Source organism: Dufourea novaeangliae, unplaced genomic scaffold, assembly GCF_001272555.1.
Source record: "Dufourea novaeangliae isolate 0120121106 unplaced genomic scaffold, ASM127255v1 scaffold22, whole genome shotgun sequence".
Classification (NCBI taxonomy): Eukaryota; Metazoa; Arthropoda; class Insecta; order Hymenoptera; family Halictidae; genus Dufourea; species Dufourea novaeangliae.
Window position 1 is genome coordinate 19,716 of NW_015373898.1, and position 21,886 is coordinate 41,601.

The window sequence follows — 21,886 nt, forward strand, 5'->3', positions numbered from 1 at the left end:
GACTTCCACCGAAACGTAAAATACCGGTATTTTCGGTTGAACCTTCGCCCTATACATATAACCCTATATAAGCCCTCCTCTTATAGAAGCCGAAAAAATACTGGTATTTACTTCGGTTTTCAGTAATATATCGGTTTCGGTATAGCTTTGATGGCACAATACCGGTATCAAAATCATACCGATTTAAGTCCCTGAATTACCAAGTCGTAGGAGGTCCTTTGCCTACCTCACTTTTTCCCCTTGTGGAAACCGAGTTCGCTCGCGAGTGTACATACAATATTAAAACAGTACTGAAGGTACACAGGTATAATGTAGATAATGATATTTGAAAAATAATAAGTAATGACATTGAAAATGTACTTACGTCTCGTTTAACGACGGTTTTCCAGTATCAGTTCGTCTAGGAGTTCTAGGTTCGCCTTTTTCATCTCTATAAAAAGCATACAGGCTTACAGAAAATCCTAAAGCGTGCAATATTTCGTGTTTTACGGTACTCAGCAGCGTTTCCAATTCTTGTGGTTTCGTGCTGATACTCCCCGGGCATAGATTGGCGTGACCAGCTATCGGTCTAAAAAGAATCGTATCGGTTTTAAAGTTATGTGATATTCGAAGTTGGAATGAATCTGTTTAAGAACATAACTAATAACTTTGGTAATAATATTTTTACAGTCGATAGCTTGTATTATACTTAAATAGAGTACAACATTTACAATACAATCAATTAAATTAGTACAACGTAGATATTGTTACGACCAGTGGTACGATCGTTCGGGTTTCGTGGGTATTTGTACGTGGTGTGCCGACTAAAAGGTCTCACTCCCTCTAAGAACTACCCTTCTTACAATTAGTGAAAGGAAAAAAACTTTGATTTTAATAATGTTACAATATTTTTGGTACACCCTGTATAACCGTTCTAAATGTCCCTTTCTTATGTAACAAAACATTGGCATGAAACCGTAATCTTCTGATTACAAAATCAAGTCAACTTTTTATTAGGCTGGTATGAAAAAATGACTAATTAACATTAGGTTTACGGGATGCGACATTTCGAATGTCTTCTAATCTCGAAGTTCTCTATTTGGTATACCTATCTCTACGGACACGCGTCAATTTGATGTGATCGTAAATTGAGTATTGCCTAAAACAATTTGTTTTTTGTAGAAAATCTGCGGTTTCGTTGATGCGTGTCCGTAGAGATAGGTATATAAGAAATGTCCGTTATAGATTTTCAAACGTTCAATGAACAGAAAAAATATAGTAGCTTACCGATCTAATGCTGCTTCTTGTTGGCAGTGCGCAGCGTAGGCTACAGTTAATCCTTTATGACATCTTTCAGTTTGCATTGCAGATACATAGAACACAAAATCGGCACCATCAATTCCCCGGCCAGCCTTGCTCCCTTCTCCTATTCCGCAATTGTGGCCAGTAGCGTTACACGTTCGACAAACCTGAATATTAGACAAATATAGAATATGTTAGATACTTTGACCATAAACGTATAGAGTACATATTTGACTAGCAAGAGAAGACATAAATAAAATCGATAATCACAACCTGTTTTAAACAAAAATTATACTTATTAATATTAAGTTTAAACTATGAAGTGTATTCTCAGAAAGTACACACGACAAAGTAATCGGATATTAAAAAGTCTATGCTTACTTTTTCTTGCTCTATTTTTATAGTAATCTTTATCTCATTTTCTAGTATATCTCCATATCTCTAACGAGAAAATGAAATGGTGTAATTTTAATTAACACGTTCAATGCAGATAACATGAACGTAGGCGTCATGGCGATGTTCTATTCTACCTTTTCCGAGAAATATGGAAAGGAAAAAGGGATTTTCCAGGTATCACGTTAATCTTTTAAACACGAATTCAGTATGAGGGCTGCTATCAGTCTGAATAGCTGTTTTGAATTTCGACCATTTTTCGCCCTTTTAAAGCTGTTTTTGTACTTATTAAGATAAGTTGTATTTTTTATATCTTCCACTATTCCTTATTAATATTTCTATTCAGTTTCTTTGCCAAATATATAATTTGAAATAAATAATTATATATTGAATATATAATTTAAAATAATTTGAATGTTCAATTTTGAGTAAAAACGTCGTGAAGAAAGTGTAAAATCGGTGGGCTTTTAGAGATTTCCGTTTTCATTATAGGATTCTGCGATTACTTGAACGGTTTTCGACATAATTTCTAATTATTTATTTCTTTCTGATTTCTTACACAGTTTTCATCAATCATTACATTCATTTCCATCATTATTATAGTGAAATTAAAAAGACGTTATAAGAAATACCCTACAAAGGAGATATTTATTATTTTTTAGATACTTATTCAGGTCTCTGCTTTAATAAGTGCTTTACGAAACATTATAATTATATATATAATATTGCAAATATTTGTAGGTACTTTGTAAGTGAAGTAACTTATATTACTTTTGTAATACTATTTCCCAGTGTAATAATTATGTATGAATCAGTAAATAAGTAGAATATTTAGTAAAATATTAATTTTAATATAGTGTTTTCTTAATTGGTATTGTCGAAATTTCTACCAATATCATAATTTATAAGCACATATAAAATAGGCGAGTCGAAATCAAAATGAAATGTGGGTTTGTGTAACTAAACTCCTATCGTATGGCGGGTAACGTGTACGTCCACGCTGTACTTCTCGTACGAAACATATTTCATTTCCGGTTAAAATCTTACGAAATATCAAAAGTTGCATAAACAGGTATATTTTATAGAAGATCTTTTTCCACAACCTGGGTCTCCCTTCGATATTTGGTACAGCTTTAGACGTGTTAAAGTAACAGGTAATGTAAGATACAGAACAAAATTAGACAAATCGATCTTTCAACAAATCTTTATTGTTGTTACGAGCTGAGGGCTAAAGACAGTCTTTGCCAACAGCCAATAGTATGTTAGTAGCCGACGAATGAATGCTTATTTCATCACCGGGAGCCGCTGGAATGACGAAAAGTCGCGGACGAACCGGTGTATGTTCACCACTGGAAGCCGCTTAGAGATACGAATGAACCTGAGCTTATTTCATCACAGGGAGCAACTAGGTTTGGGGAAATTGATTAGCCCCGTAATGCTACAATAAAGATGCAGTGTACCTCGAGCGGTAAAAGTACACTATTGTGGGTTTTACTCTACTTGGAAATTCAGAAATGAATGGGTCTTCTTTAAAGAAATTGACTCGGAATTATAAATATATTATTATTTTGTATTTATGAAATTTCTATTCTATAATATAATCACCGCCAATATCAATAACATTCAGCTATCTGCTCGGCAAGTTTTGAATGCCTTTCTCCCAAAAAGATCGGGCCTGGGATGCAAGAAAGTCATCAATGTACTTTTTGAGGGAGTATAATTGTCAAACTTCTTGCCCAGGAGATGTCGTTTTCTAAAAGAAAAGGAAGCTAATTCCAGCGTTCTCGGTTTTCACGTACTGACAATGAGAAATGCGGGGACCTGTCATACAAAGTAAAGCTTACTATTTAAAATGCTTGAAAGGGAGTTAATACCCGATCTCACTAGGTAGACTTCTGGTGTAAGTATGGACCGAGGATGAAGACGTAGACGTCCTAGAAGGGTGCCTTTTGCCCCATCCTACAATAACAAAATTGGATTTTGCCCCCCCCCTTCCCTTTCCAGAATTATACAATTTTTGCGTAATATTTAATATTAAAGTATAATTTGAAAGACGACCAGCAGCCTCTATTAACGAAACGCGTATATTTTCAACGATTTATGACTTTAAAAACAAAATAAAGTGTGTTTGGCTACGTTCAGCCTTTTTCACTGTGGCAGTCGATGTGTTAATATTGTTGCCCCCCCCCCCCAATGACTGATGACCTGGTTACGCTCATGCTACACTATTTCTTTACGAGCCCATTGGATTTTTAAGCTTTATCAAAATTAAACTGTTAGAGACACAGCAAAATGAATAAAATGTTTTTTATTATTTAATATTACTACTCTCCAAAAATCTTGTGAAATCATCAATATATACAATCCTTGAATAATATAAAAAAAATTAATATTTTATTCCATTTATGCTCCACTAGCCATCCTTATTAACACTAGGTTTACGGGCACTTATCGTGTAGGTATCTCCACGGCACGCATCAACCAACCCGCAGATTTTCTTTAAAAAACAACTTATTTTATATAATACACAATTTATGATCTCTGAAATTAATGCATAGCTATAGAGACAGGTATACCACATAGAGAATTTCGAGGTTAGAAAGCATTCGAAATGCGTCAAAATGACGCGTCCCGTAAACCTAGTGTTAATATTTGAATACTACATCGAATATACGTACACATACATTCTTGCATTTCAAGAATTTATAATGAATTTCCAAAGAATACTATACGAAGCCATTTGTTAAATTTTATTTTATATCACATAGGAAACACAATGATGATATACATTTCTTGATCAATTTGTCATACTTTTATGAATAAATGCTTATAATAATGCTTATGTGTTCTGTGTAGCTTTGTATATCCTTCAGGACGTAATCAAAGCACATCTACTCTTTACGGAACTCGGCGAGAGATTCATGAACATATAAATTCTAAAACACATCTAAAAATATCAGATTTATGTTTTTTATATTTTTCGAAATCGTCACATTCGTCCTTAGATTAACTCCTTAAACACACTACTTTATGTATTAAATACGTTAATATCAAACGTTACGAAAACGTCACGCTTGGCGTTATACGGATACCAAAATTTTTGAAAACTGTCGTCATCCTGGTGGTTTTTAGAGACAACATTAAAAATAATTTAATGTACGATCGATATTTTACGTATCAGAAGTGAAAATATATTTAATCCTGCTTCTGTTCTAACAAGAAAAAATATTCGGTTCATGACGTATGCGCGCCGCGATAGTATTTCGAGTTGAACTGGTTAAAGGTATGAAATAGAAAGTTAAAACGAATCAAAGCTGACGAAAGTATTAGTTGGAAACAGATGCAGTGTATGGAGTTCGAGCTTGAGTCTGGTTGGCGGGTTTAGGAACGTATCGCACCAGTTTCAGTCAGGCTGACCGGATTGGATAACTTCCGAAACGAAGTGGGACAACTCCGACAAAACCCGTCTGTTGCAGTACTTTACTTGGTGGATCACGGAAGCAACATGGATTAAGTGGGTAGATTGCGGAAGAAGTCGACCCGTTTGGTATGGACTGTAAACGCAAAACTTTAGTGCAGAAGGAGAAGGTAAGTATACAGTGTGATTCTGGCAACTGAGCCAGGCTATAGCTCTGTTCGAAGTGAAGTTAAAAAAACATCGTAGAGGAAAATTTTTCAAAGTATAACAAGCTCTGTAAACTGACTTATGATTTTTTTCACAAGTGCATCGGTGCATTTATAAAATACAATTGCATTTGTTTTTAAATGCAACCCTACAATTGTTTATGCATAAATTGATTCCTTGTGTTATTCTACGTATAAAAGGCATAAGGAAAGGTAATTGGAAACACAATACTTTACTAGATATTTCTGTCTTTCTGAAAACTTAGAGCAAGGACTCAACCGTTTAACCTACATTTTAAACATTGTGTAAATGCCCTTACTAGTTTTCTTATATTTTTAAAACGTTCTGTTATTTTTAAGACAGACTATGTATGTATTACGTATACACAAATTTGTGAAAGAATGAAATGATGTATACGCAAATTATAAATACTTTATTTATTGCATAAAAGTATGAGAAAATGGTTCCCAGGGTAGTTATTCGACAATTTGTGTTCATAACAGGATTGACGATAATGGGATCAGCTTCTGATTTTGGAGCAATTATATTGTTACAATCTTGTGAAACTTACATGAATATGCAACTTCATTATTACTTTTTAACTAAAATCTATGCTATTGCTTGAAACAAGCAAATCATGTGTCAATATATTAACAAGTAAATAGTACAGTTTAACATCGAAACTGTGGAAATAAGGAATTTAATTATACCTGTAAAATGATTGTATTGAAAATATTAGTCTAGAATACTCCACATTAGAATTATTAATCCAAACTATTCCATATTTAAATTATTACTGATTTTCCTGATAATTGTTGATCAATTTTCGTACATGTCTTAATAAAAACCAAAGTATAAGATCAAGAGCGTTAAATCCTTTAAGGGGTCATTTTATTTTGACGATCGAAAATGTTAAGCTATTTTTAAAGATCTTTCCTTCAGTAAGTACAATATGTAATCAAATGCATGTTGTTATTATTTATCGAAATACTTTTTGACAATTTTTTTATATTATTCATAAGTACCTCGACAATATGCATTTGATTACTTATTGCATTTACTGAGGAAAAACTCCCTAAAGATAGCTCTTGGAATAATATATACCATCGAATTAGAACACGCATATTAATATATAGCTCTTGGAATAATATAGTTGTAAAAAAAGAGAATTGAATATTTCAAATCTAATTAATTTCATATTTCAATTGCCAATACTAAAATTTGTATTCTGAAGGCATTCTATTGTACCTAATAACCATATTTCTATAATATAAGATTGTTAAGTTCTTTCTTACGTCGAGATGATCTTCAGGAACGACTACTTCACCGCACATTGTGGTAGATCGGCAGGTGTCTATACAGTGCGTATGATGATCTTTAACGAAGACTTGGCTACTTTCGCATTTCCTAAAAAATAACAAATTAACGCATAATTATATGTTCACGAAAATTCTAAAAATAATAAAATAGTAATGAATTATTCGAATATTGTAAGTTCCACATGACACATTTTCAAAAAACAAATGTCATGTAATGCATTGCTCGATTGCAATAGTGGACCATTACGCGTACTTCATACGAAGTAACTTCATGTTAGTTAATTAGGCTCAAACGCAAATAATGTATATTAACTAACATACTTTTTTCCGGGGGTACACCACACTTGTAGCCTAAAATATTGATACTTTAATTTGTTGAATTTTAATGAATTCTCAAAGGTAACATTTGTCAGTGGAAAAATTTGCTTTTCCTTATAAAGCTGCCATTTTTTTTCTTTTTCTTTAGATTATTAAAAAATTGCGCGCTATGCTGTAGAAATGTTTATAAGAAATAATGTGTCCAAATTTGCTGGGTGCTAATTGCAAAGATCCTGCCGGAAGTGAAGATATAGAGTATGTTGCAATATCTCCGCTATTTTGTAATTTTAAATAATAATTAATGGAAAAAAATCAAGTTGAAATGTTATTTAACATCTCTTAAAATGATTCCAATATTTTATCGAATAATTACCTGAGAATTATCTGAGAACAAATTTTAAATTGATAAATAGTAACAAAAGTAGAGGTGTGTCTCTTATAAGTTGTGTTACATCTAAGCTAGACAAAGGACGGAGAAGGAAGCTTTTTTGCTTGACCTTATACATTGCTACCTGAATTTCTGAAAGCTATCTTTGTTAAAAAATTCAGAAAAGGCCCATGCGCTGGTCTCAACCAATGCCGCCTGCAATTGTCCAGAAATACCGGTTCCTAGTACGTCACAATAATACAACAATGTAAACCTTCGTAACAGTCAAAACGATATTTCGCAACGCAACATTGTTTGCCAGTATAGTAACCACTGCCTATAAGCCTGTAAACTGATCAAGGCATAAAGATGAACGCTAACTTGAGTTTGCTGATTTTCCTGCTGTACTAGCTTATTGCTCTTACTCTATAGAAAATCTGTTTTTTATTCAATCTTACAACAATTTAATGTTGTTTATCGAGAGCATAGCATTGAGTGTTATTGTTAATAGTTTCTACATAACTACAGACTATTCGTAAAGTAGGAATAATATTACGGGAGCCACAAGATTTTTCTTTTGTGTTGAAAACTCTCATGGGAGTAGAATCGTTTAGATGCCCAGGGGAGAGAAGACGAGAACGACGTCGATCGAGGTTATCTTAATGGAACAAGAATGGCCACCATGGGATACCGATCTTCTAGAGACGTTTGGACACTATCGATCCTTATATATGTATACTTTTATGTGATAGAGGTAGATAAACACTACGTCAGAGAAAGCAGTATTACGATAGAACCAAGGACAAAGAGGTTCCCAGGAGGAAACAGTCACTAGGGGTGCAAGTAGACCCCGTTACATATACGCCCATAACTGGAGCGCATTAGATGATACAGACGTAAAGAGCCGCTATTACGATGTTTTGAAGTTTAACGACGAAAAAATTTCTGCAAGGACTTTTTTATGTAGCAAATGAATACACAGTTTAGTTTAAATGCGTATAATAGTAGTAAGCACTTTACTCGCTTCTTAGAATACGGGAAAAGGACTTTTACGACTGCTTTTTCATCATTATAATTTACCGTCTGTGATATGTTCCAAGCTAATTAATTAAAGGATCAAATACTGTAAGTGGGATACTTTTGTTAACTTTCAATAAACAATCCCTTAATAGAAGCAATTGTGAGCATTCATTCAGATGCTGAAAAGCTGATTACATGTTTTTCTATAGTGTTGTTTAACTATTTCGTTATTTTTCCCTGAATATTCGAAATGTTATCGTATGCTTTCTATTCTATGGTACATTTTATTTGAAGAAATAAAAAAAATCTGTTGAGAAAATTAATACATACGCATATTATGTAAAGAAAATGAAAGAATTACAGATATATGTTTAACTTCCCTATAAAACAGCATTATATTCAGTTTCAGTATTCGTATTCAATGCGATATTGAAGTAATACATTTTTTGGAAAGATATATATTAACTTTAGTGGCATTTATAACGTAAGCAGATTTTTAGAGACGAGGCAGAAAAGAGTAGAGAAGGATGGAGGTGAAAGATGGACGACGAAACCGATAATGAAAGAGAGTGCACATGACAGCGGGTCATATAAAAATGGAAGTTATGGTGAAGCAGCTGCGAGATCACCGATGATTTAGACGACTACTGTCCGCGAGTGGAGTTGCTTACGTGGCTTTGTTTCTCTCTGTCGCGTGCATTACATCTGTACGGAGTGCGCCCATATAACGTAGGTAGTATGAGCTCACATTTCTCTAACGTTCTACTGGAGAACGAGCGAGAGAAGCTCTGTAAGCTCTGAAGCTTCTCTTGAACAACACTGATTTATACTACAAATTTTCAAGTGCGAGAATTCTTAAAATTATTCCTTTGATATGTAACTTCAGATAGAGTCTTGGACAATCCGATTCATCGATTATGTTTCCCTATGTTCACTCAAACGGACAGGTTCATTCATCACAATATCATTCGTATAGGGGCGTTCCGTTACGGATCTAATTATTATAACGGTCAATGTTCTAGAGCTCTGCTGTCCAACACGTTAAAACCTTAATTTAATTTTATGCCTTTTAATTTAATATAGCACCTATGGACAAAAATCGCATTTCCATGATAGTGTGATAGTAGTATGTAGGGTAGTCCGGCTTGCTTTTGACGAGAAAACTACTAAATCGTGTGATATTTGACAAAATGTGACTTGAGCAGCTATCTTGTGTGTTCACATCAGCGTCTGTCTCAATCGCACACTTTATAAAATTCCAATTCTTTCAACATATGATGTTTATTGGTGTTTCTAAGGATAAGATCATCCTGTAGGGAAGTTTACCTGTGAGTGCTATACCCACGAAAACTTCATTTGTGCAATTATCGAGGCGGAAGATGGATTCTATGAAATCGACTGTCTCACTTGTGCATCGCATTTACATATGCGGTTTCCGTTGATGTGTGAGCCCTCGCATACAGCTCACGGCCCACGGAGTCTCCCCCTTAAATATATTTATTGTGAAATGGTGTGAAGAAAGTCACCGATAGGGCTTTTCAAAGAAGTTTATCGTATGGCGAACTTAACGGAGTTTGAAGCACTTTGAAAGTACTACTCAAACGCATTTACTTGCGACACGTAATACGGAGAGAGCGGATTTGTTGCACTGACACGTTTTCTGCATTACCGTCAGATACTGAATCCCATCCCTTCGGTAAGTTCGAAACAGACCGATGTTAGATATCGATTTGTAAGACTGACTAAAAAAATACTAGACTCCGTAAATTATGTTGTTTAGGTTCCAGATAATGTAAATGTAACCACAATTGACCTACATAGTCATGCACGAGAAACATGCACAGACGTATTGAAATGTATTATATTACCAATAGTGTACTTTCAACTGCATATGCGTGTCGCGATACTTATACAGAAAATTTCCGCTTCGAACATATATTATAAATATTCTTAATAGTAATTTAATATACACGGTTGTGATTTAAATCTGAGCCAATAATGTCATAATTAAATGTTATTTTCCTTTACTACGTATATTTTTTGGTCTTCTCTATTCATTGTTTTTACAATCGTGAAAATGAAAAAAAAGTAGTAATTAAAATTTTCACTAAAAACATGGTATTTTATGAAGTAATAATTCATGACGTTAGCTTTTCCTTATGTTCCAAAGATAACTTTCGTATTTTGAACAAGAAGTGGCAACATAAATTGTTACTTTAAAAATGTATGTAATTAAATATGTACTAGATCAATAACAGGACAGAGTGGCCTATATTGTATCGGTCTCCGAAACTGTGCCTCATCAATGTTTTTCTCATTAATGAACATAAGTAACATCTAATGGTAAAAATATGAAATAAATGATCAATGAGAAGTATATAAAAACAAATATATATAAACAAATACTTTCAAGATTACATCCTTTGTACGTGCTACAAACGTTAAACGAAAATTGCGTACGATGGATGTAAGTCTGACCAATTTATTTTTACTGATAATAATTTAACAATACAGTTTTATTCTGTATTCTTGTGTTTTTTTAGAAATAGATTTCTTGTAAAATATTTTACAGTCGTTTTTATGTTCAGATATTACATTTACTATAAAGATTGAATGGATATTTATAAACAAGTTGATTATGTCTTCTAAATCGTACCACCATAAGGTGTCTTAAATTCTACTGGTATAAGTATATGTCATATAATTTTGAAACTATATACATATATACATATACAAATTGTACAAAAAGTAAATTATTTTCCATCACAATTGGCTTAACCCAGACCACGAATGACCTTTCCAATAGATCATTGAATTCGTCTTGAAATACTCTATCAGAATGTAAGTAAAGAAACATACCGTTTCATTTAAAAAAACAAAGATGATCATCATATCTCCTTGACGCCTCCACTTATCAAAAAACTAGTAACATCGGATGATCAGCCCCTCGATACCAAATTATTTTGGACTGATGCATTTTTTCCTATCACCAATAGCAGCCAAGTTATTCAGGTGGCCAGTTTTAAGTGCCTCACCCTGTATATGGCGCGACTGAAAGAATGGTACAAACGGGGAGGAGATGATTCTTTACACAAAAATATGTTAAAAGTATACAACAAAATTTGTACGCCTGAGGCTTTGTTTTCGTGAAAATCGACTTTGAAAATTTATCTAAAACGCGTGTATTCGTGCTGACAATAAGTAGTAACAGAATGCAATAAACAGACGCGTTAACCAAGTCCTATTCAATTGCGCGTGTATCCAACAAACTGTCAAATTCGATAATCTCGGAAACGAGGCATCATCTGAAAAAAAACTTACTCTCCATTTTTTACTTATTTTTGCATATAGAATAACTTCCTATTCACTTGTAACACCCTTTCAGCTACACTCTGCATACATAATACTTTCATTACCTGCTCAGTCTAATAGTGTTCTTCGTTTCACGGACCATGAGTGCTCGTTCCCAGAAATGTACAGCTTCTGGTAGAATAGTATTCTGAAACAAGAAGAAGGTACAATTTAAATTTAGCAGTAACATATTTACGTATATTCGCATTCACAAATCTTCAGATAATGCCGCGTTCCGATCGCAAAGTTCCTACGATGAATCCGCTTGAAGTAAATCTCAGACTTGACAGCCTTGCTGCGTTCGCGGTCGGAAGCAACTTAATGCCTGATAAATTAATTCTAGGCAATTGTTCTCCGAACAGTACTTCGATGGCTCCAAATTGATCATTACACAATCGACTGATATCATGTATAAATCGACTAGACGACCATCAGCAATTTCACAGATTGTCAACGAAACGCTTTAGAAAATGTTACTCAGAATGTTGGTAACTGCATGTTCTATGTAGATGTTACTTTTGTGGCAGTACTACCTTCTACATTCGCCACTAGAGGTCTACCGAGTTGACACCTTTCCTGCAACTATCTGAAGCCTTCCTCGTTTGCATATATGTATATGTCCTTAATCGACCATCGAATAACTAGCAGGCCCAGGACGAAACGCTCCCTCTCCTTCCCTTTCATAGTTTTGAGATGCATTGTGCATTTATTACAAAATATTGAAACAAAATTTCGTACGTATCTATTTAAAAAAAAATATATATTAAAGAAACGTTGATATAACTGAAAGTTAGTGTTGTATAAAAATGAACCGATAAATCTCCATTCATAGAAATTGTATATTATTTTCTACTTTTGTTGTTTCTATTGTTTCTGCTGTTCTATTTCCACTCTTTTGTTGATTTCAAGTACATTTATACATTTGAAGACCTTTATATTCCTACAAAATATTTCACATGCGACGCATATCCGAATAAATGCAATCCCTTGTATAACATTGCTGATCTTCGTTTTTTTGCATCGAGGGATAATATAGTCCGCATGATATTATACAGGAATGAACGACTGCGAATTTTTTCGTCACGGTGTTCCGCCGAGTGACGACGGTTTAAATTAAATCCGCCTACGTATGCAGAATTCGTACCCGTGCATTTACTTTTTCGTTCCAATTAATGCTGTGTATTATTTCATCCGCAAGCTATATGCGTTTCAGTGGGACTGCTTACCTGAACGGTTGACTGATTCGCAAATGTAATATAAAATAACAATATTACCAAGTATCTCTAATTTGTTTCTTGCAATGCAAACGATAATAAATATTGTAGATTAAAAAATATTGATAACTTTTAAACAGAAACAATAAGTTTAAGTACATAAATACAAGAATACATAGCACAAATTATTAGTTTTTTAAAATAATTACCGCAACGAATTATATATAAAATTAAACTATACATAATCAAGTTTATGGTTGATGCAACTTATAACGCATGAAATTATACGTACCTAATGTATTTTTACAATACTGTTTTACATCCATAGTATATTTTCTGATTTCTAGACAAATAATGCATACCTTCCTCCCATTTAATATAAGAAGACGTGAAAAGAACTTTAGTTATAGAAAAATACACTTTAATATGTACAACTGTTTGTGGTGAGTAGGTATACATATAACAATGCCTAGGTCTATTAATAATTCTGTTGGTTGCGTATTTTCAATAAATAATTCATGTCAGAATTTTTTATTATAACAGAATTTGATTTGAACAGTATCATTTTGTAAAGGTGGAATGCCGTTTACTTATTATGTACAATTACAGATAGAAGAAACTGTTAAAGAGGAAAGTTAAACTACTATTTCAGGAGACATATATGACAATAGAAACAGATGTATTATTTTACATAAGTTTCAAGGTTATTTGAAAGTCAACGCTATTTTTCAATAGCGCCATATATTTCTAATCTCCCAGGGTGCTAGATGATGTCAAAATAAGTTCAACGATATAACATACTATGACTTTAAAATGATCTTGGACTCAGAAATTTGAGATCGATCGACAGAAACACTAACGTGTGAGAGGTTTACCACGAGCAATCAACCATTCCAGAGAACATGAAAGAAAGAATAATTAGGGCTCGTGCATCCATTTCTTCGAAAACGATTGAAAGAGCATTTCAAAGAGCCACTGCTTATTTTGCTCCTCAAATACATAATTCTGAACATTTCATGTAATTTAAATAAAATAATTGCACATTTTTAATGTTGGCATTGCCCAAAACGAAATTCTAAAGTCTACGGCCTTTTCAAGTTTTGAAATCCTATGTCGGGGAACTTGATATCATTTAGTACCCTATGTAAGTTCGAAATGAGGCCATTTAAAAAAACCGTTGACTTTCAAATAACCTTAAAAATAACTTTAATCAAAATATCTGTTTGTATCGTCACATTTCCCCCTTGAACAGTATAATTGTTCCCTTTGACATTTTCTATTGTCATCAATATTAACAGGGATATTTAAGTGTTCTGGTTCTTATGACTTACCCAGTATATTCTATCGATCGCAGTAATTTCAAAACATTATGTAAACATGAGTTTATTTTCAAGATATAGAAAATATATTTGACCTTAATATACTTTAACCTTTTGCGATTGGCCCATTTCTCTGGTGGCATTATCAACTAGTCAAAGCAAGTTTATATTTATACTACTCGATCATACAATAATAGATCTATTCAGAGAAGAAGATTACGCCGCTACAGTGGTGACACCAATTGTCGCATCCGTCCGCGCGGATTCTTTTTTGAATCCGCCTGGGGTTGTAAATTCCAGGCTCGATCGTTGTGGTGTTGGATGACTAACCATCTGTTAGTCTTGAATCAACAGAGCGCTAGCCTGATAACCTCTATGCATCCGCCGTTTCTGAAATATGTTATCCGTCATCGCTTCGATTTCCATTTCAAAGTCTGGTTTTGTACAAAGTTCGGTTTTTCTCCTATTTAGTTGTTAAGGGCCTAACTACTGTATATAAGCTCCCCGAAAAGATGTGGAGGTTAGATCTGATTCAGACACGAGACTCGCAACATCGTCAGTAACAACTCAATTCCATAGTATAGTGTACTTAGTCGTGTCTAAATGCAAGTCGTTTGTTGTAAGCCTTGCAGTTTCTGAAATACATTTATTATATTGTCATCAGTGTATTATTGATTTGCCGGGTTTCCATCAGTGGTATTTACGCGTAAAGTCGACGGGCACGATATTGTATCCTCGTAAAGTTAAGCGTTTATTAGAGTCCCCTATTCATGTAACCGCACCAAGGACTGTACGCACTCCGAACCGTCGAAAAAGTCTAAAATGAACGTACAAAGGAAGTAAAATAATAAAAATTAACGGTATCGTCTGATTCTATAACCGTCGTTCCTGGTCTACGACAGAACACCAACTTTAAAGACAAATTTTGAATTCTGCCACACATAAAGTTTAGTTTCTCATGTTTGCAGACAATTATTTATTTTTCCACATTTTTCTCGACAAATTAACAGTTTACTGAACGAGCGACATGAATGTTGGATTGGTCGTGGTGGTACAGTAATTTTTATTTACGTAGTCTTATTAAATCAAAAGTTTATTCTACAGTTAATTGTAGACCTTTAGCAGTGAAAAGCGAGGACTATTTTTGCGTTTAAAGATTTAAAAACACAAAATACATTGGGAAGCGTTCATAATAATTTAATTCAGTGAGCATAGCTGTGTATGCAGCACCATGGGCAACAGTTTAAGCAATTTTTGCATTAATAAAGAGACTCTTAAAAATCACGTGTCTCATTTTTATTTCCAAACCTACTCTAAGCAGAAAAATATAGATATCAGTTATACAGAGGAAAAAATCACAATTTTAGGGAAAACAAGTTTGAATATTTTAATCGGTATAATTTTGTACGAACATCATATTAATTTAACTGTCTGGGTGTAGTAAATTTTGGATGCTTACATACAGGATTCAACCGATAAAAAGTACAGACAGCAACGGCTGTTTATACTAATAGGTAACTCAAGAACTGTAAAGAGTTATGTCATTGTTACAGCAAATAAGCACTATGCAATCTAGTGCATGCGTTTCCTGTCGAATATTTAAAGCTGACTTTATCGAATCCAAAGTCTTACATAAAACAATTTCATTCTATATTTTCGACTTATGTTGTCACGCAGAATCACTTTCTTCCCGATTGTACCATGATTAATGGGACACTCTGTATAAAAAATCGAACGTTAATATTGAAAGAGTTTAGTATTAATTGTGTGACCGAAATTCAATTTACCAAATTTTGATGAGAATTCAATGATCGAGATTAGATGATTTATTGTAGTCTAGTTAGAAAACGGAAATATTATGATTCATAATTATTTATGAATACATTTACCTATCGCCGTTGAAAGTAATGTAGGCAAGGTATGTCCAATATTGTCTAAACAATTGCTAGAACAAGCACTGGACGTAACAAAAATAATCTATACAAAATTACTGACGGCAACACAGGATAAACAAACCACGAAATATATCTAAACTGAGGATAATATTATCTAGTAAACAATGCCAGTTTTCCTTATATTGACATATTACGGTCAATTACAGATTTAATCCAAAAGAAAAGACATTGCTAATACTTAAAAAAAATAGTAAAATGTAGTTAAATTGATCAGAGTTTCAGAACGGAAGAAAATAAATTACGTATGAAAACGATGGAATAATAATGACGGAACTTCGAAATTGTTTGACGAAATGAAATATCAAAATATAGTAATAGCAATAAATTACAGCAGCTATGAAGGAATGGGTAGACTGTTTTATATTTTACATCTGTTAACTTTCGGAATCCGTAAATCGATAGAGCGCAGAACATAAATATGGACGAGAAAGTACTTCGGTGTGAAAACACAGTAACCCTCCAATATTTTTATAAACCATTTTCGATATTCAGTCTGGGAGAAAATGGAGAATCAACAAAAGAATACGCGGGAATGTACACAATGTGAAAAACACATGTAACATGAAGGTATATCAACAATACAATCATTGTGTAAATAGCGATGCATGTGGAGTTGAACAACATTTTTTTAACAACATGCATCAGAAAAAATTGTTTTAGGCGCCGTATAAATATTTACTGAAGGACTATTTTTAATTCAGGTTTGGTAGTAACTTATGTACAATAGAATTTCCATTTTACACATAATAAATAAACAGTAAATACATATCAATCATGTACATATAAAATGTAATGTATTAGGTCAGTGCAACAATCTTGGTGGATTTAACTGTTAAAGCGTAAACTATTAAGAAATTTAATAATAATATAATGAAATACATAATGATTATTTTGTAACATATGTATGTATTTTCACTAAAAACTTTATTTTAGTTTTATTTTAAACAACAAAACACATTCGGTCCCGTCAATTTTTGTTCTAATCAAATAATTTACTGTTACAATGACACCGACACATGATATATTAAAGTACCTCATTGTTTACTGTTTACCTAATACTGTGGCGATCACATCATCTGAGGGAAAATCCATCAAAATTTTTGCACTGACCCATTAATAGATTGATTTCTAAATAAAACAACAGAATTTTAAACAGGAAATACATTCAATTTCAGTGAATAAAAAGAGAGAATGTGTTGGATTCCAGGTGAAAGAACATTAACAACACTTTCTTTAAACTTAACAAGAGGTTTTATTTCAAACGGTTGTGTCCAAGTGACTGAATATAATGTATGCCTGGCTAATAGTGTGTTTCACAGTGAGAATACGAATGCTCTGGGAATACTCTTTGAGATCTGATATACGTATACATATATTATCGTTTTCTGGTTAGGGAAGGCATGGACGTGGCCCTTGGTTACAAGGTGACTAAAACGGTTTTAGCATTTTGGTCTTTGCGATGACTAATTGTTTTGGATGATGCAGTTAGATTACTTTGCTCGGTCGCTTTATCTATGAGTTTTTAGTAAGTAAGAAGATTGGTCATCCGACAAATGTATTTAGTTGAAAATAACTAGAATTACGTTTAATGATAAAATTAGTCATTGTACATTTAATAAATTATTTTGTTATGGTTTATGAAAAATGTAAGACCTGATGGATATCACGAAAATATACTCATGTGATAACTTGAAATAAACTCATTTTTTCTCGACGGGAGGGTGACAGAGCACGTACATAGAAGTTTTCTTATGCGCTAGCATGAACCTCATTGCGCACCGCCCATTACGCAGCCCCTTTATTCTCGTTAGTTCAGTTCTCTTTCTCTCTCTCTTTTCTACGTGTGACCTTCTACACCCCTCGAACATCGCGTGCGTTCCAACGCGTCTCAACAAACATCAGGCCGCCGTTTATCACTACGTGTACGGGTCGTACGGTGTTCTCCTTTATCACAATACTGCGTAATCTGTGTGGCCTTATCAATGTCTTACGAGTCGTCCACCCTCGTAGTGTTTTCCGGTGGTAAGAAGAACTTCCGGTTACCATTTGCATATAGTGTACACTGAAAGAGAGTGTAATTTGCTCAACAAAACCACAAGTATGTTAAGATGGTGCGCAATTTTTTTCATTGATCTGTTGGTACGAAAAGATATTTCCGAAATCTTTCCACCTAATTTCTAGGGATTACAGAGATTTTATAAATTCTCATGATTATACAAAATCATAAACCATTCTCCGATAAACTTCTGTTGATCCTACAATATGTTACTCATTTTATAAGCTTCCAATAGCATATATTGTCGGATTGGGACCCTCGAACCAGTTAAAGAATTCAGAGATCGCGAGTTTTGAGTCCTACATGTCCAGGTCCCTTTTTTCATAGACTTTTACGTACTATATAAACACCCTAATAACCAGTTGTGTACAAATTTCAAGCAAGTTGCCAGCAATAAAGTACAAATGTTGTCGGAAAAACCATAGCCATCTATTTCCGTATTGGACTACGGTTTTGTAGGCAACGCTAGTTATCAACATAGTAAAGCAAATTGGCAGAAAGTCTTGCAACAAGATCTATGTCAAATTGAGGGCAAAACCGGTACAAGGTATGCGCAAGCCAATTTGCTGCATATGTTGCTGTCAATATACTTGTCAATCAAACTTGTAGCCATAACTTTATAACAGGCATTGAACAAAATTTAGCTTGGCAAGTTTAGCTGACTGGGCAAATGATTATTTCAAAATAACCTAATCAAAACATTTTTGTTACAAAGAAGCTGTTGGGACATGTATAGGGCCAGATTTACGACGAAAACCTATGTTTAGTTATTTTAAACCAACTTAGGGGTTAGGAGCCCTACGTGTCCATGTATTGATGTACGATGTATGATGCCGTATGATCCGACGGGACCCATCACTCCTCGTGGGCCTTAACCTAGCGACATCAACCCACACACTCGCCATGTGGGTGATAGGAGCAAACCTCTGATAAGACGGTCTAGACTAGTGATGAGCATCATCGACTAAATTAAACTATCGACTAATGACTATTTAGTCGATAGTTTTTAGTCGACTGAAATTTTGCTTTATAGGTTATGTATAGATTATATCGTCAACTTTTCAGCACCATTGGTGTATTTACTTTTTAGAAATGTATTAGTTCATAGATAGAATTTCAAAAATATAAGTGGTAAACAAGTTTTTTTAAACAATCACTAATATTCGATTTTTTGTAAGCTATTTAATATTGGCACTTAAAAAGTTAACTGCTCTAAATTTTGTATGAAGATCAATTAGGTTATAAGCAATAATTTGCACAGTTCTTCGTAATGCATAACAAAATATATGGAAAAATTACAATTCGTTTGCATCGCGAAGAAAACAATCAAGATCCAATCAATAGCGATCAATAGCTCGATAGTTCAAGCGACTAATATTAGTCGCCTGAAAGTAATCGCTTCAAGCAACTAATATTAGTCGCCTGAAAGTAGTCGTTGGTTACTATCGACTTAGTCGATAGTTTTTATTCGATGGTGCCCATCACTAGTCTAGACTATGTAGGAGCACTGAATCCTCTAATTTGAAAATTGTGCTGCCACACCCCCCTCTCCCCCTCGTACGAATATCATATAAAAGGAATCACGCGAGAAGACATAAAACAGGTACTCGAAAAAGATGCATGCATGATGCACGTGGATTTTAAATTTAGTAAATATAGTTCCAACATCATTGGATCTGAATTTTGTAGAAGTACAAGCAAGGGTCGTAACAGAGGCTATTGTCTGCTGTAGTCGTATTTCTTCTCGAAGTGAAGGATCCACGCTTCAAAATTGAATTCAACAAGAATTGAATATTTCTCAATGTTTTCAGGGTGGTGTAACACCAATTTAATATACTGTATGGTTGTGTAAATAAATGTTCCATAGGTGTTGATGATTTGATTTGTAAATTTTTGATTTGATTGTAAAACGTGATTGAAGAAAAAGAATAAAAATATCTGTTTCATTTTATTGGGTTCTACAATTATATCAGTATAAGTAGTTTACCAGTATATGTAACTGTATACCATTAACAAGAATTGTAGACAATGAAAAATAAACAGCCAAGCAGAAAAAAGTTGGTTTTGCTTTATCGACCATCGTACAGCTGGCTCCGATGGCGGTATTAATTGCAAATGCCAACTCTTATTTAAATTTCAGATGCAATTAGATTCATTTACTCTCGGGAGCAGCAATTATTCAACTTGCAGGGCAAAGCTGAGCTAGAATCCTGTCGTGGTGAAAATTTTCTGAATAAATCAATCGTTGGCGGTGGTGATGCACAAATCCTGGCCGACCTCGCGAGCCTTGTTTCTACTTTAGATTCTGGCGCTCGTGCCGCCCGTCCCACTTCACCAAGCAATTTACGATCCCGATAACTAGCATTTTATTCATGGAACGGACGTTTTTCCTCTTTCTGGTAACTAAGCGTCGGTCATTGTCCGAGGAATCAACATGTAACCGTAGGTTCATCGACTGCTATTGTAAAATTACGCAAAGAAGTTAAAATATAAGTACTTACTAATAAAGTCCACGTGTTTACCAGAACTGTAGAACAACAAAACAACTTCCGGAGCCCTTAATCCCGATATTGGTTTAAAATAACTGAACATAATAGGTGACTGTGTTTCTAAAAAAATGATGCGTTCCGAACGTTCGCATTGTAAACCAGCATCCTGACACATAAATACATTTTGAATGCTTTTGACCAAGCAGTATAATTGACGACATAAAGTATTAAAGAAAATGAGATAAAATATAATGGTTTGTCCATGATAGAGACAAAATTTCTGAGAAAACATGTACAGTAACATCCTGCTTAACCGGCTCCTATGGGACCAGACCTCTGGATGAGTAAACGATTGGCCGATTAATCCAACATGTATCAGCAGTCAACCAACTATTCAGTACCAATAAATTTAATATGAATAGAAAATAAAATTAGTAAGAGATGATACAAATAGACAAAAAGTAAATTCAGTCCAAAGAGAGTGAATAATTACGGAATATGTCAATAATTTTTTTTCTGGTCATTTGTGTTCATATCAAAGAAAATGTAACCCTTTAAAACGGAGACTGGTTAAAGCAAGGCCGGATAAACGGGAGCACTGTAATTAATACTAACATGAATATGCCCTTAAATATATTAATAAAAAAGTGAAAAATCGTCGATGTTTTGTGCGTCGTCAACTCGTAAGTCGGACGCTAGTACGATTCGACTTCCACTAACGAAACCCTAAATGCGTGGATTTTCTTTTGAATTTATCTAGGGTTGTCTGTAGTGATAGGCGTTCGAAGCTCAATTTAGAATTAAAGATACAACTTTGAATACAATTTTGTGATTACATAAATAATAAAAGTACTAAACATGTTTTCTCAGAAATTTTGTCTCTATCATGGACAAACCTTTATATTTTATCTCATTTTCTCTCAACGTTAAAAGTTTCTGAAGTATACATATATGCAAACAACTACGTAATAAGTACTGTAAACTACATTTTCTTTAATACTTTATGTCGTCAATTATACTGCTTGGTTAAAAGCATTCAAAATGTTTTTGTAAGATACTGAATATTCACCAAACTTTCTAGACCTATAAAAACTGAAAAGACTTATAAAAACTTGCAGGACCATCAAAACCTATTGAAACTTTAAAGGTTCAAGGTTGAGTATTCACAAAAGAACGTCT

General features: G+C 33.9%; 1 protein-coding gene across 1 annotated transcript in view; it reads right to left on the bottom strand.

Annotated features, from left to right (window-relative positions):
• LOC107193408 (leishmanolysin-like peptidase) overlaps window positions 1-21,886 on the bottom strand; it is a 233,690-nt gene that overhangs the window by 7,620 nt on the left and 204,184 nt on the right. The window contains exons 4-7 of the mRNA XM_015582849.1: window positions 11,740-11,822; window positions 6,595-6,706; window positions 1,267-1,448; window positions 365-568 (exon numbers count right to left, since the gene is read on the bottom strand). Of these exons, the coding sequence (XP_015438335.1) occupies window positions 365-568; window positions 1,267-1,448; window positions 6,595-6,706; window positions 11,740-11,822 (581 nt within the window). The remainder of the gene's footprint in view (window positions 1-364; window positions 569-1,266; window positions 1,449-6,594; window positions 6,707-11,739; window positions 11,823-21,886) is intronic.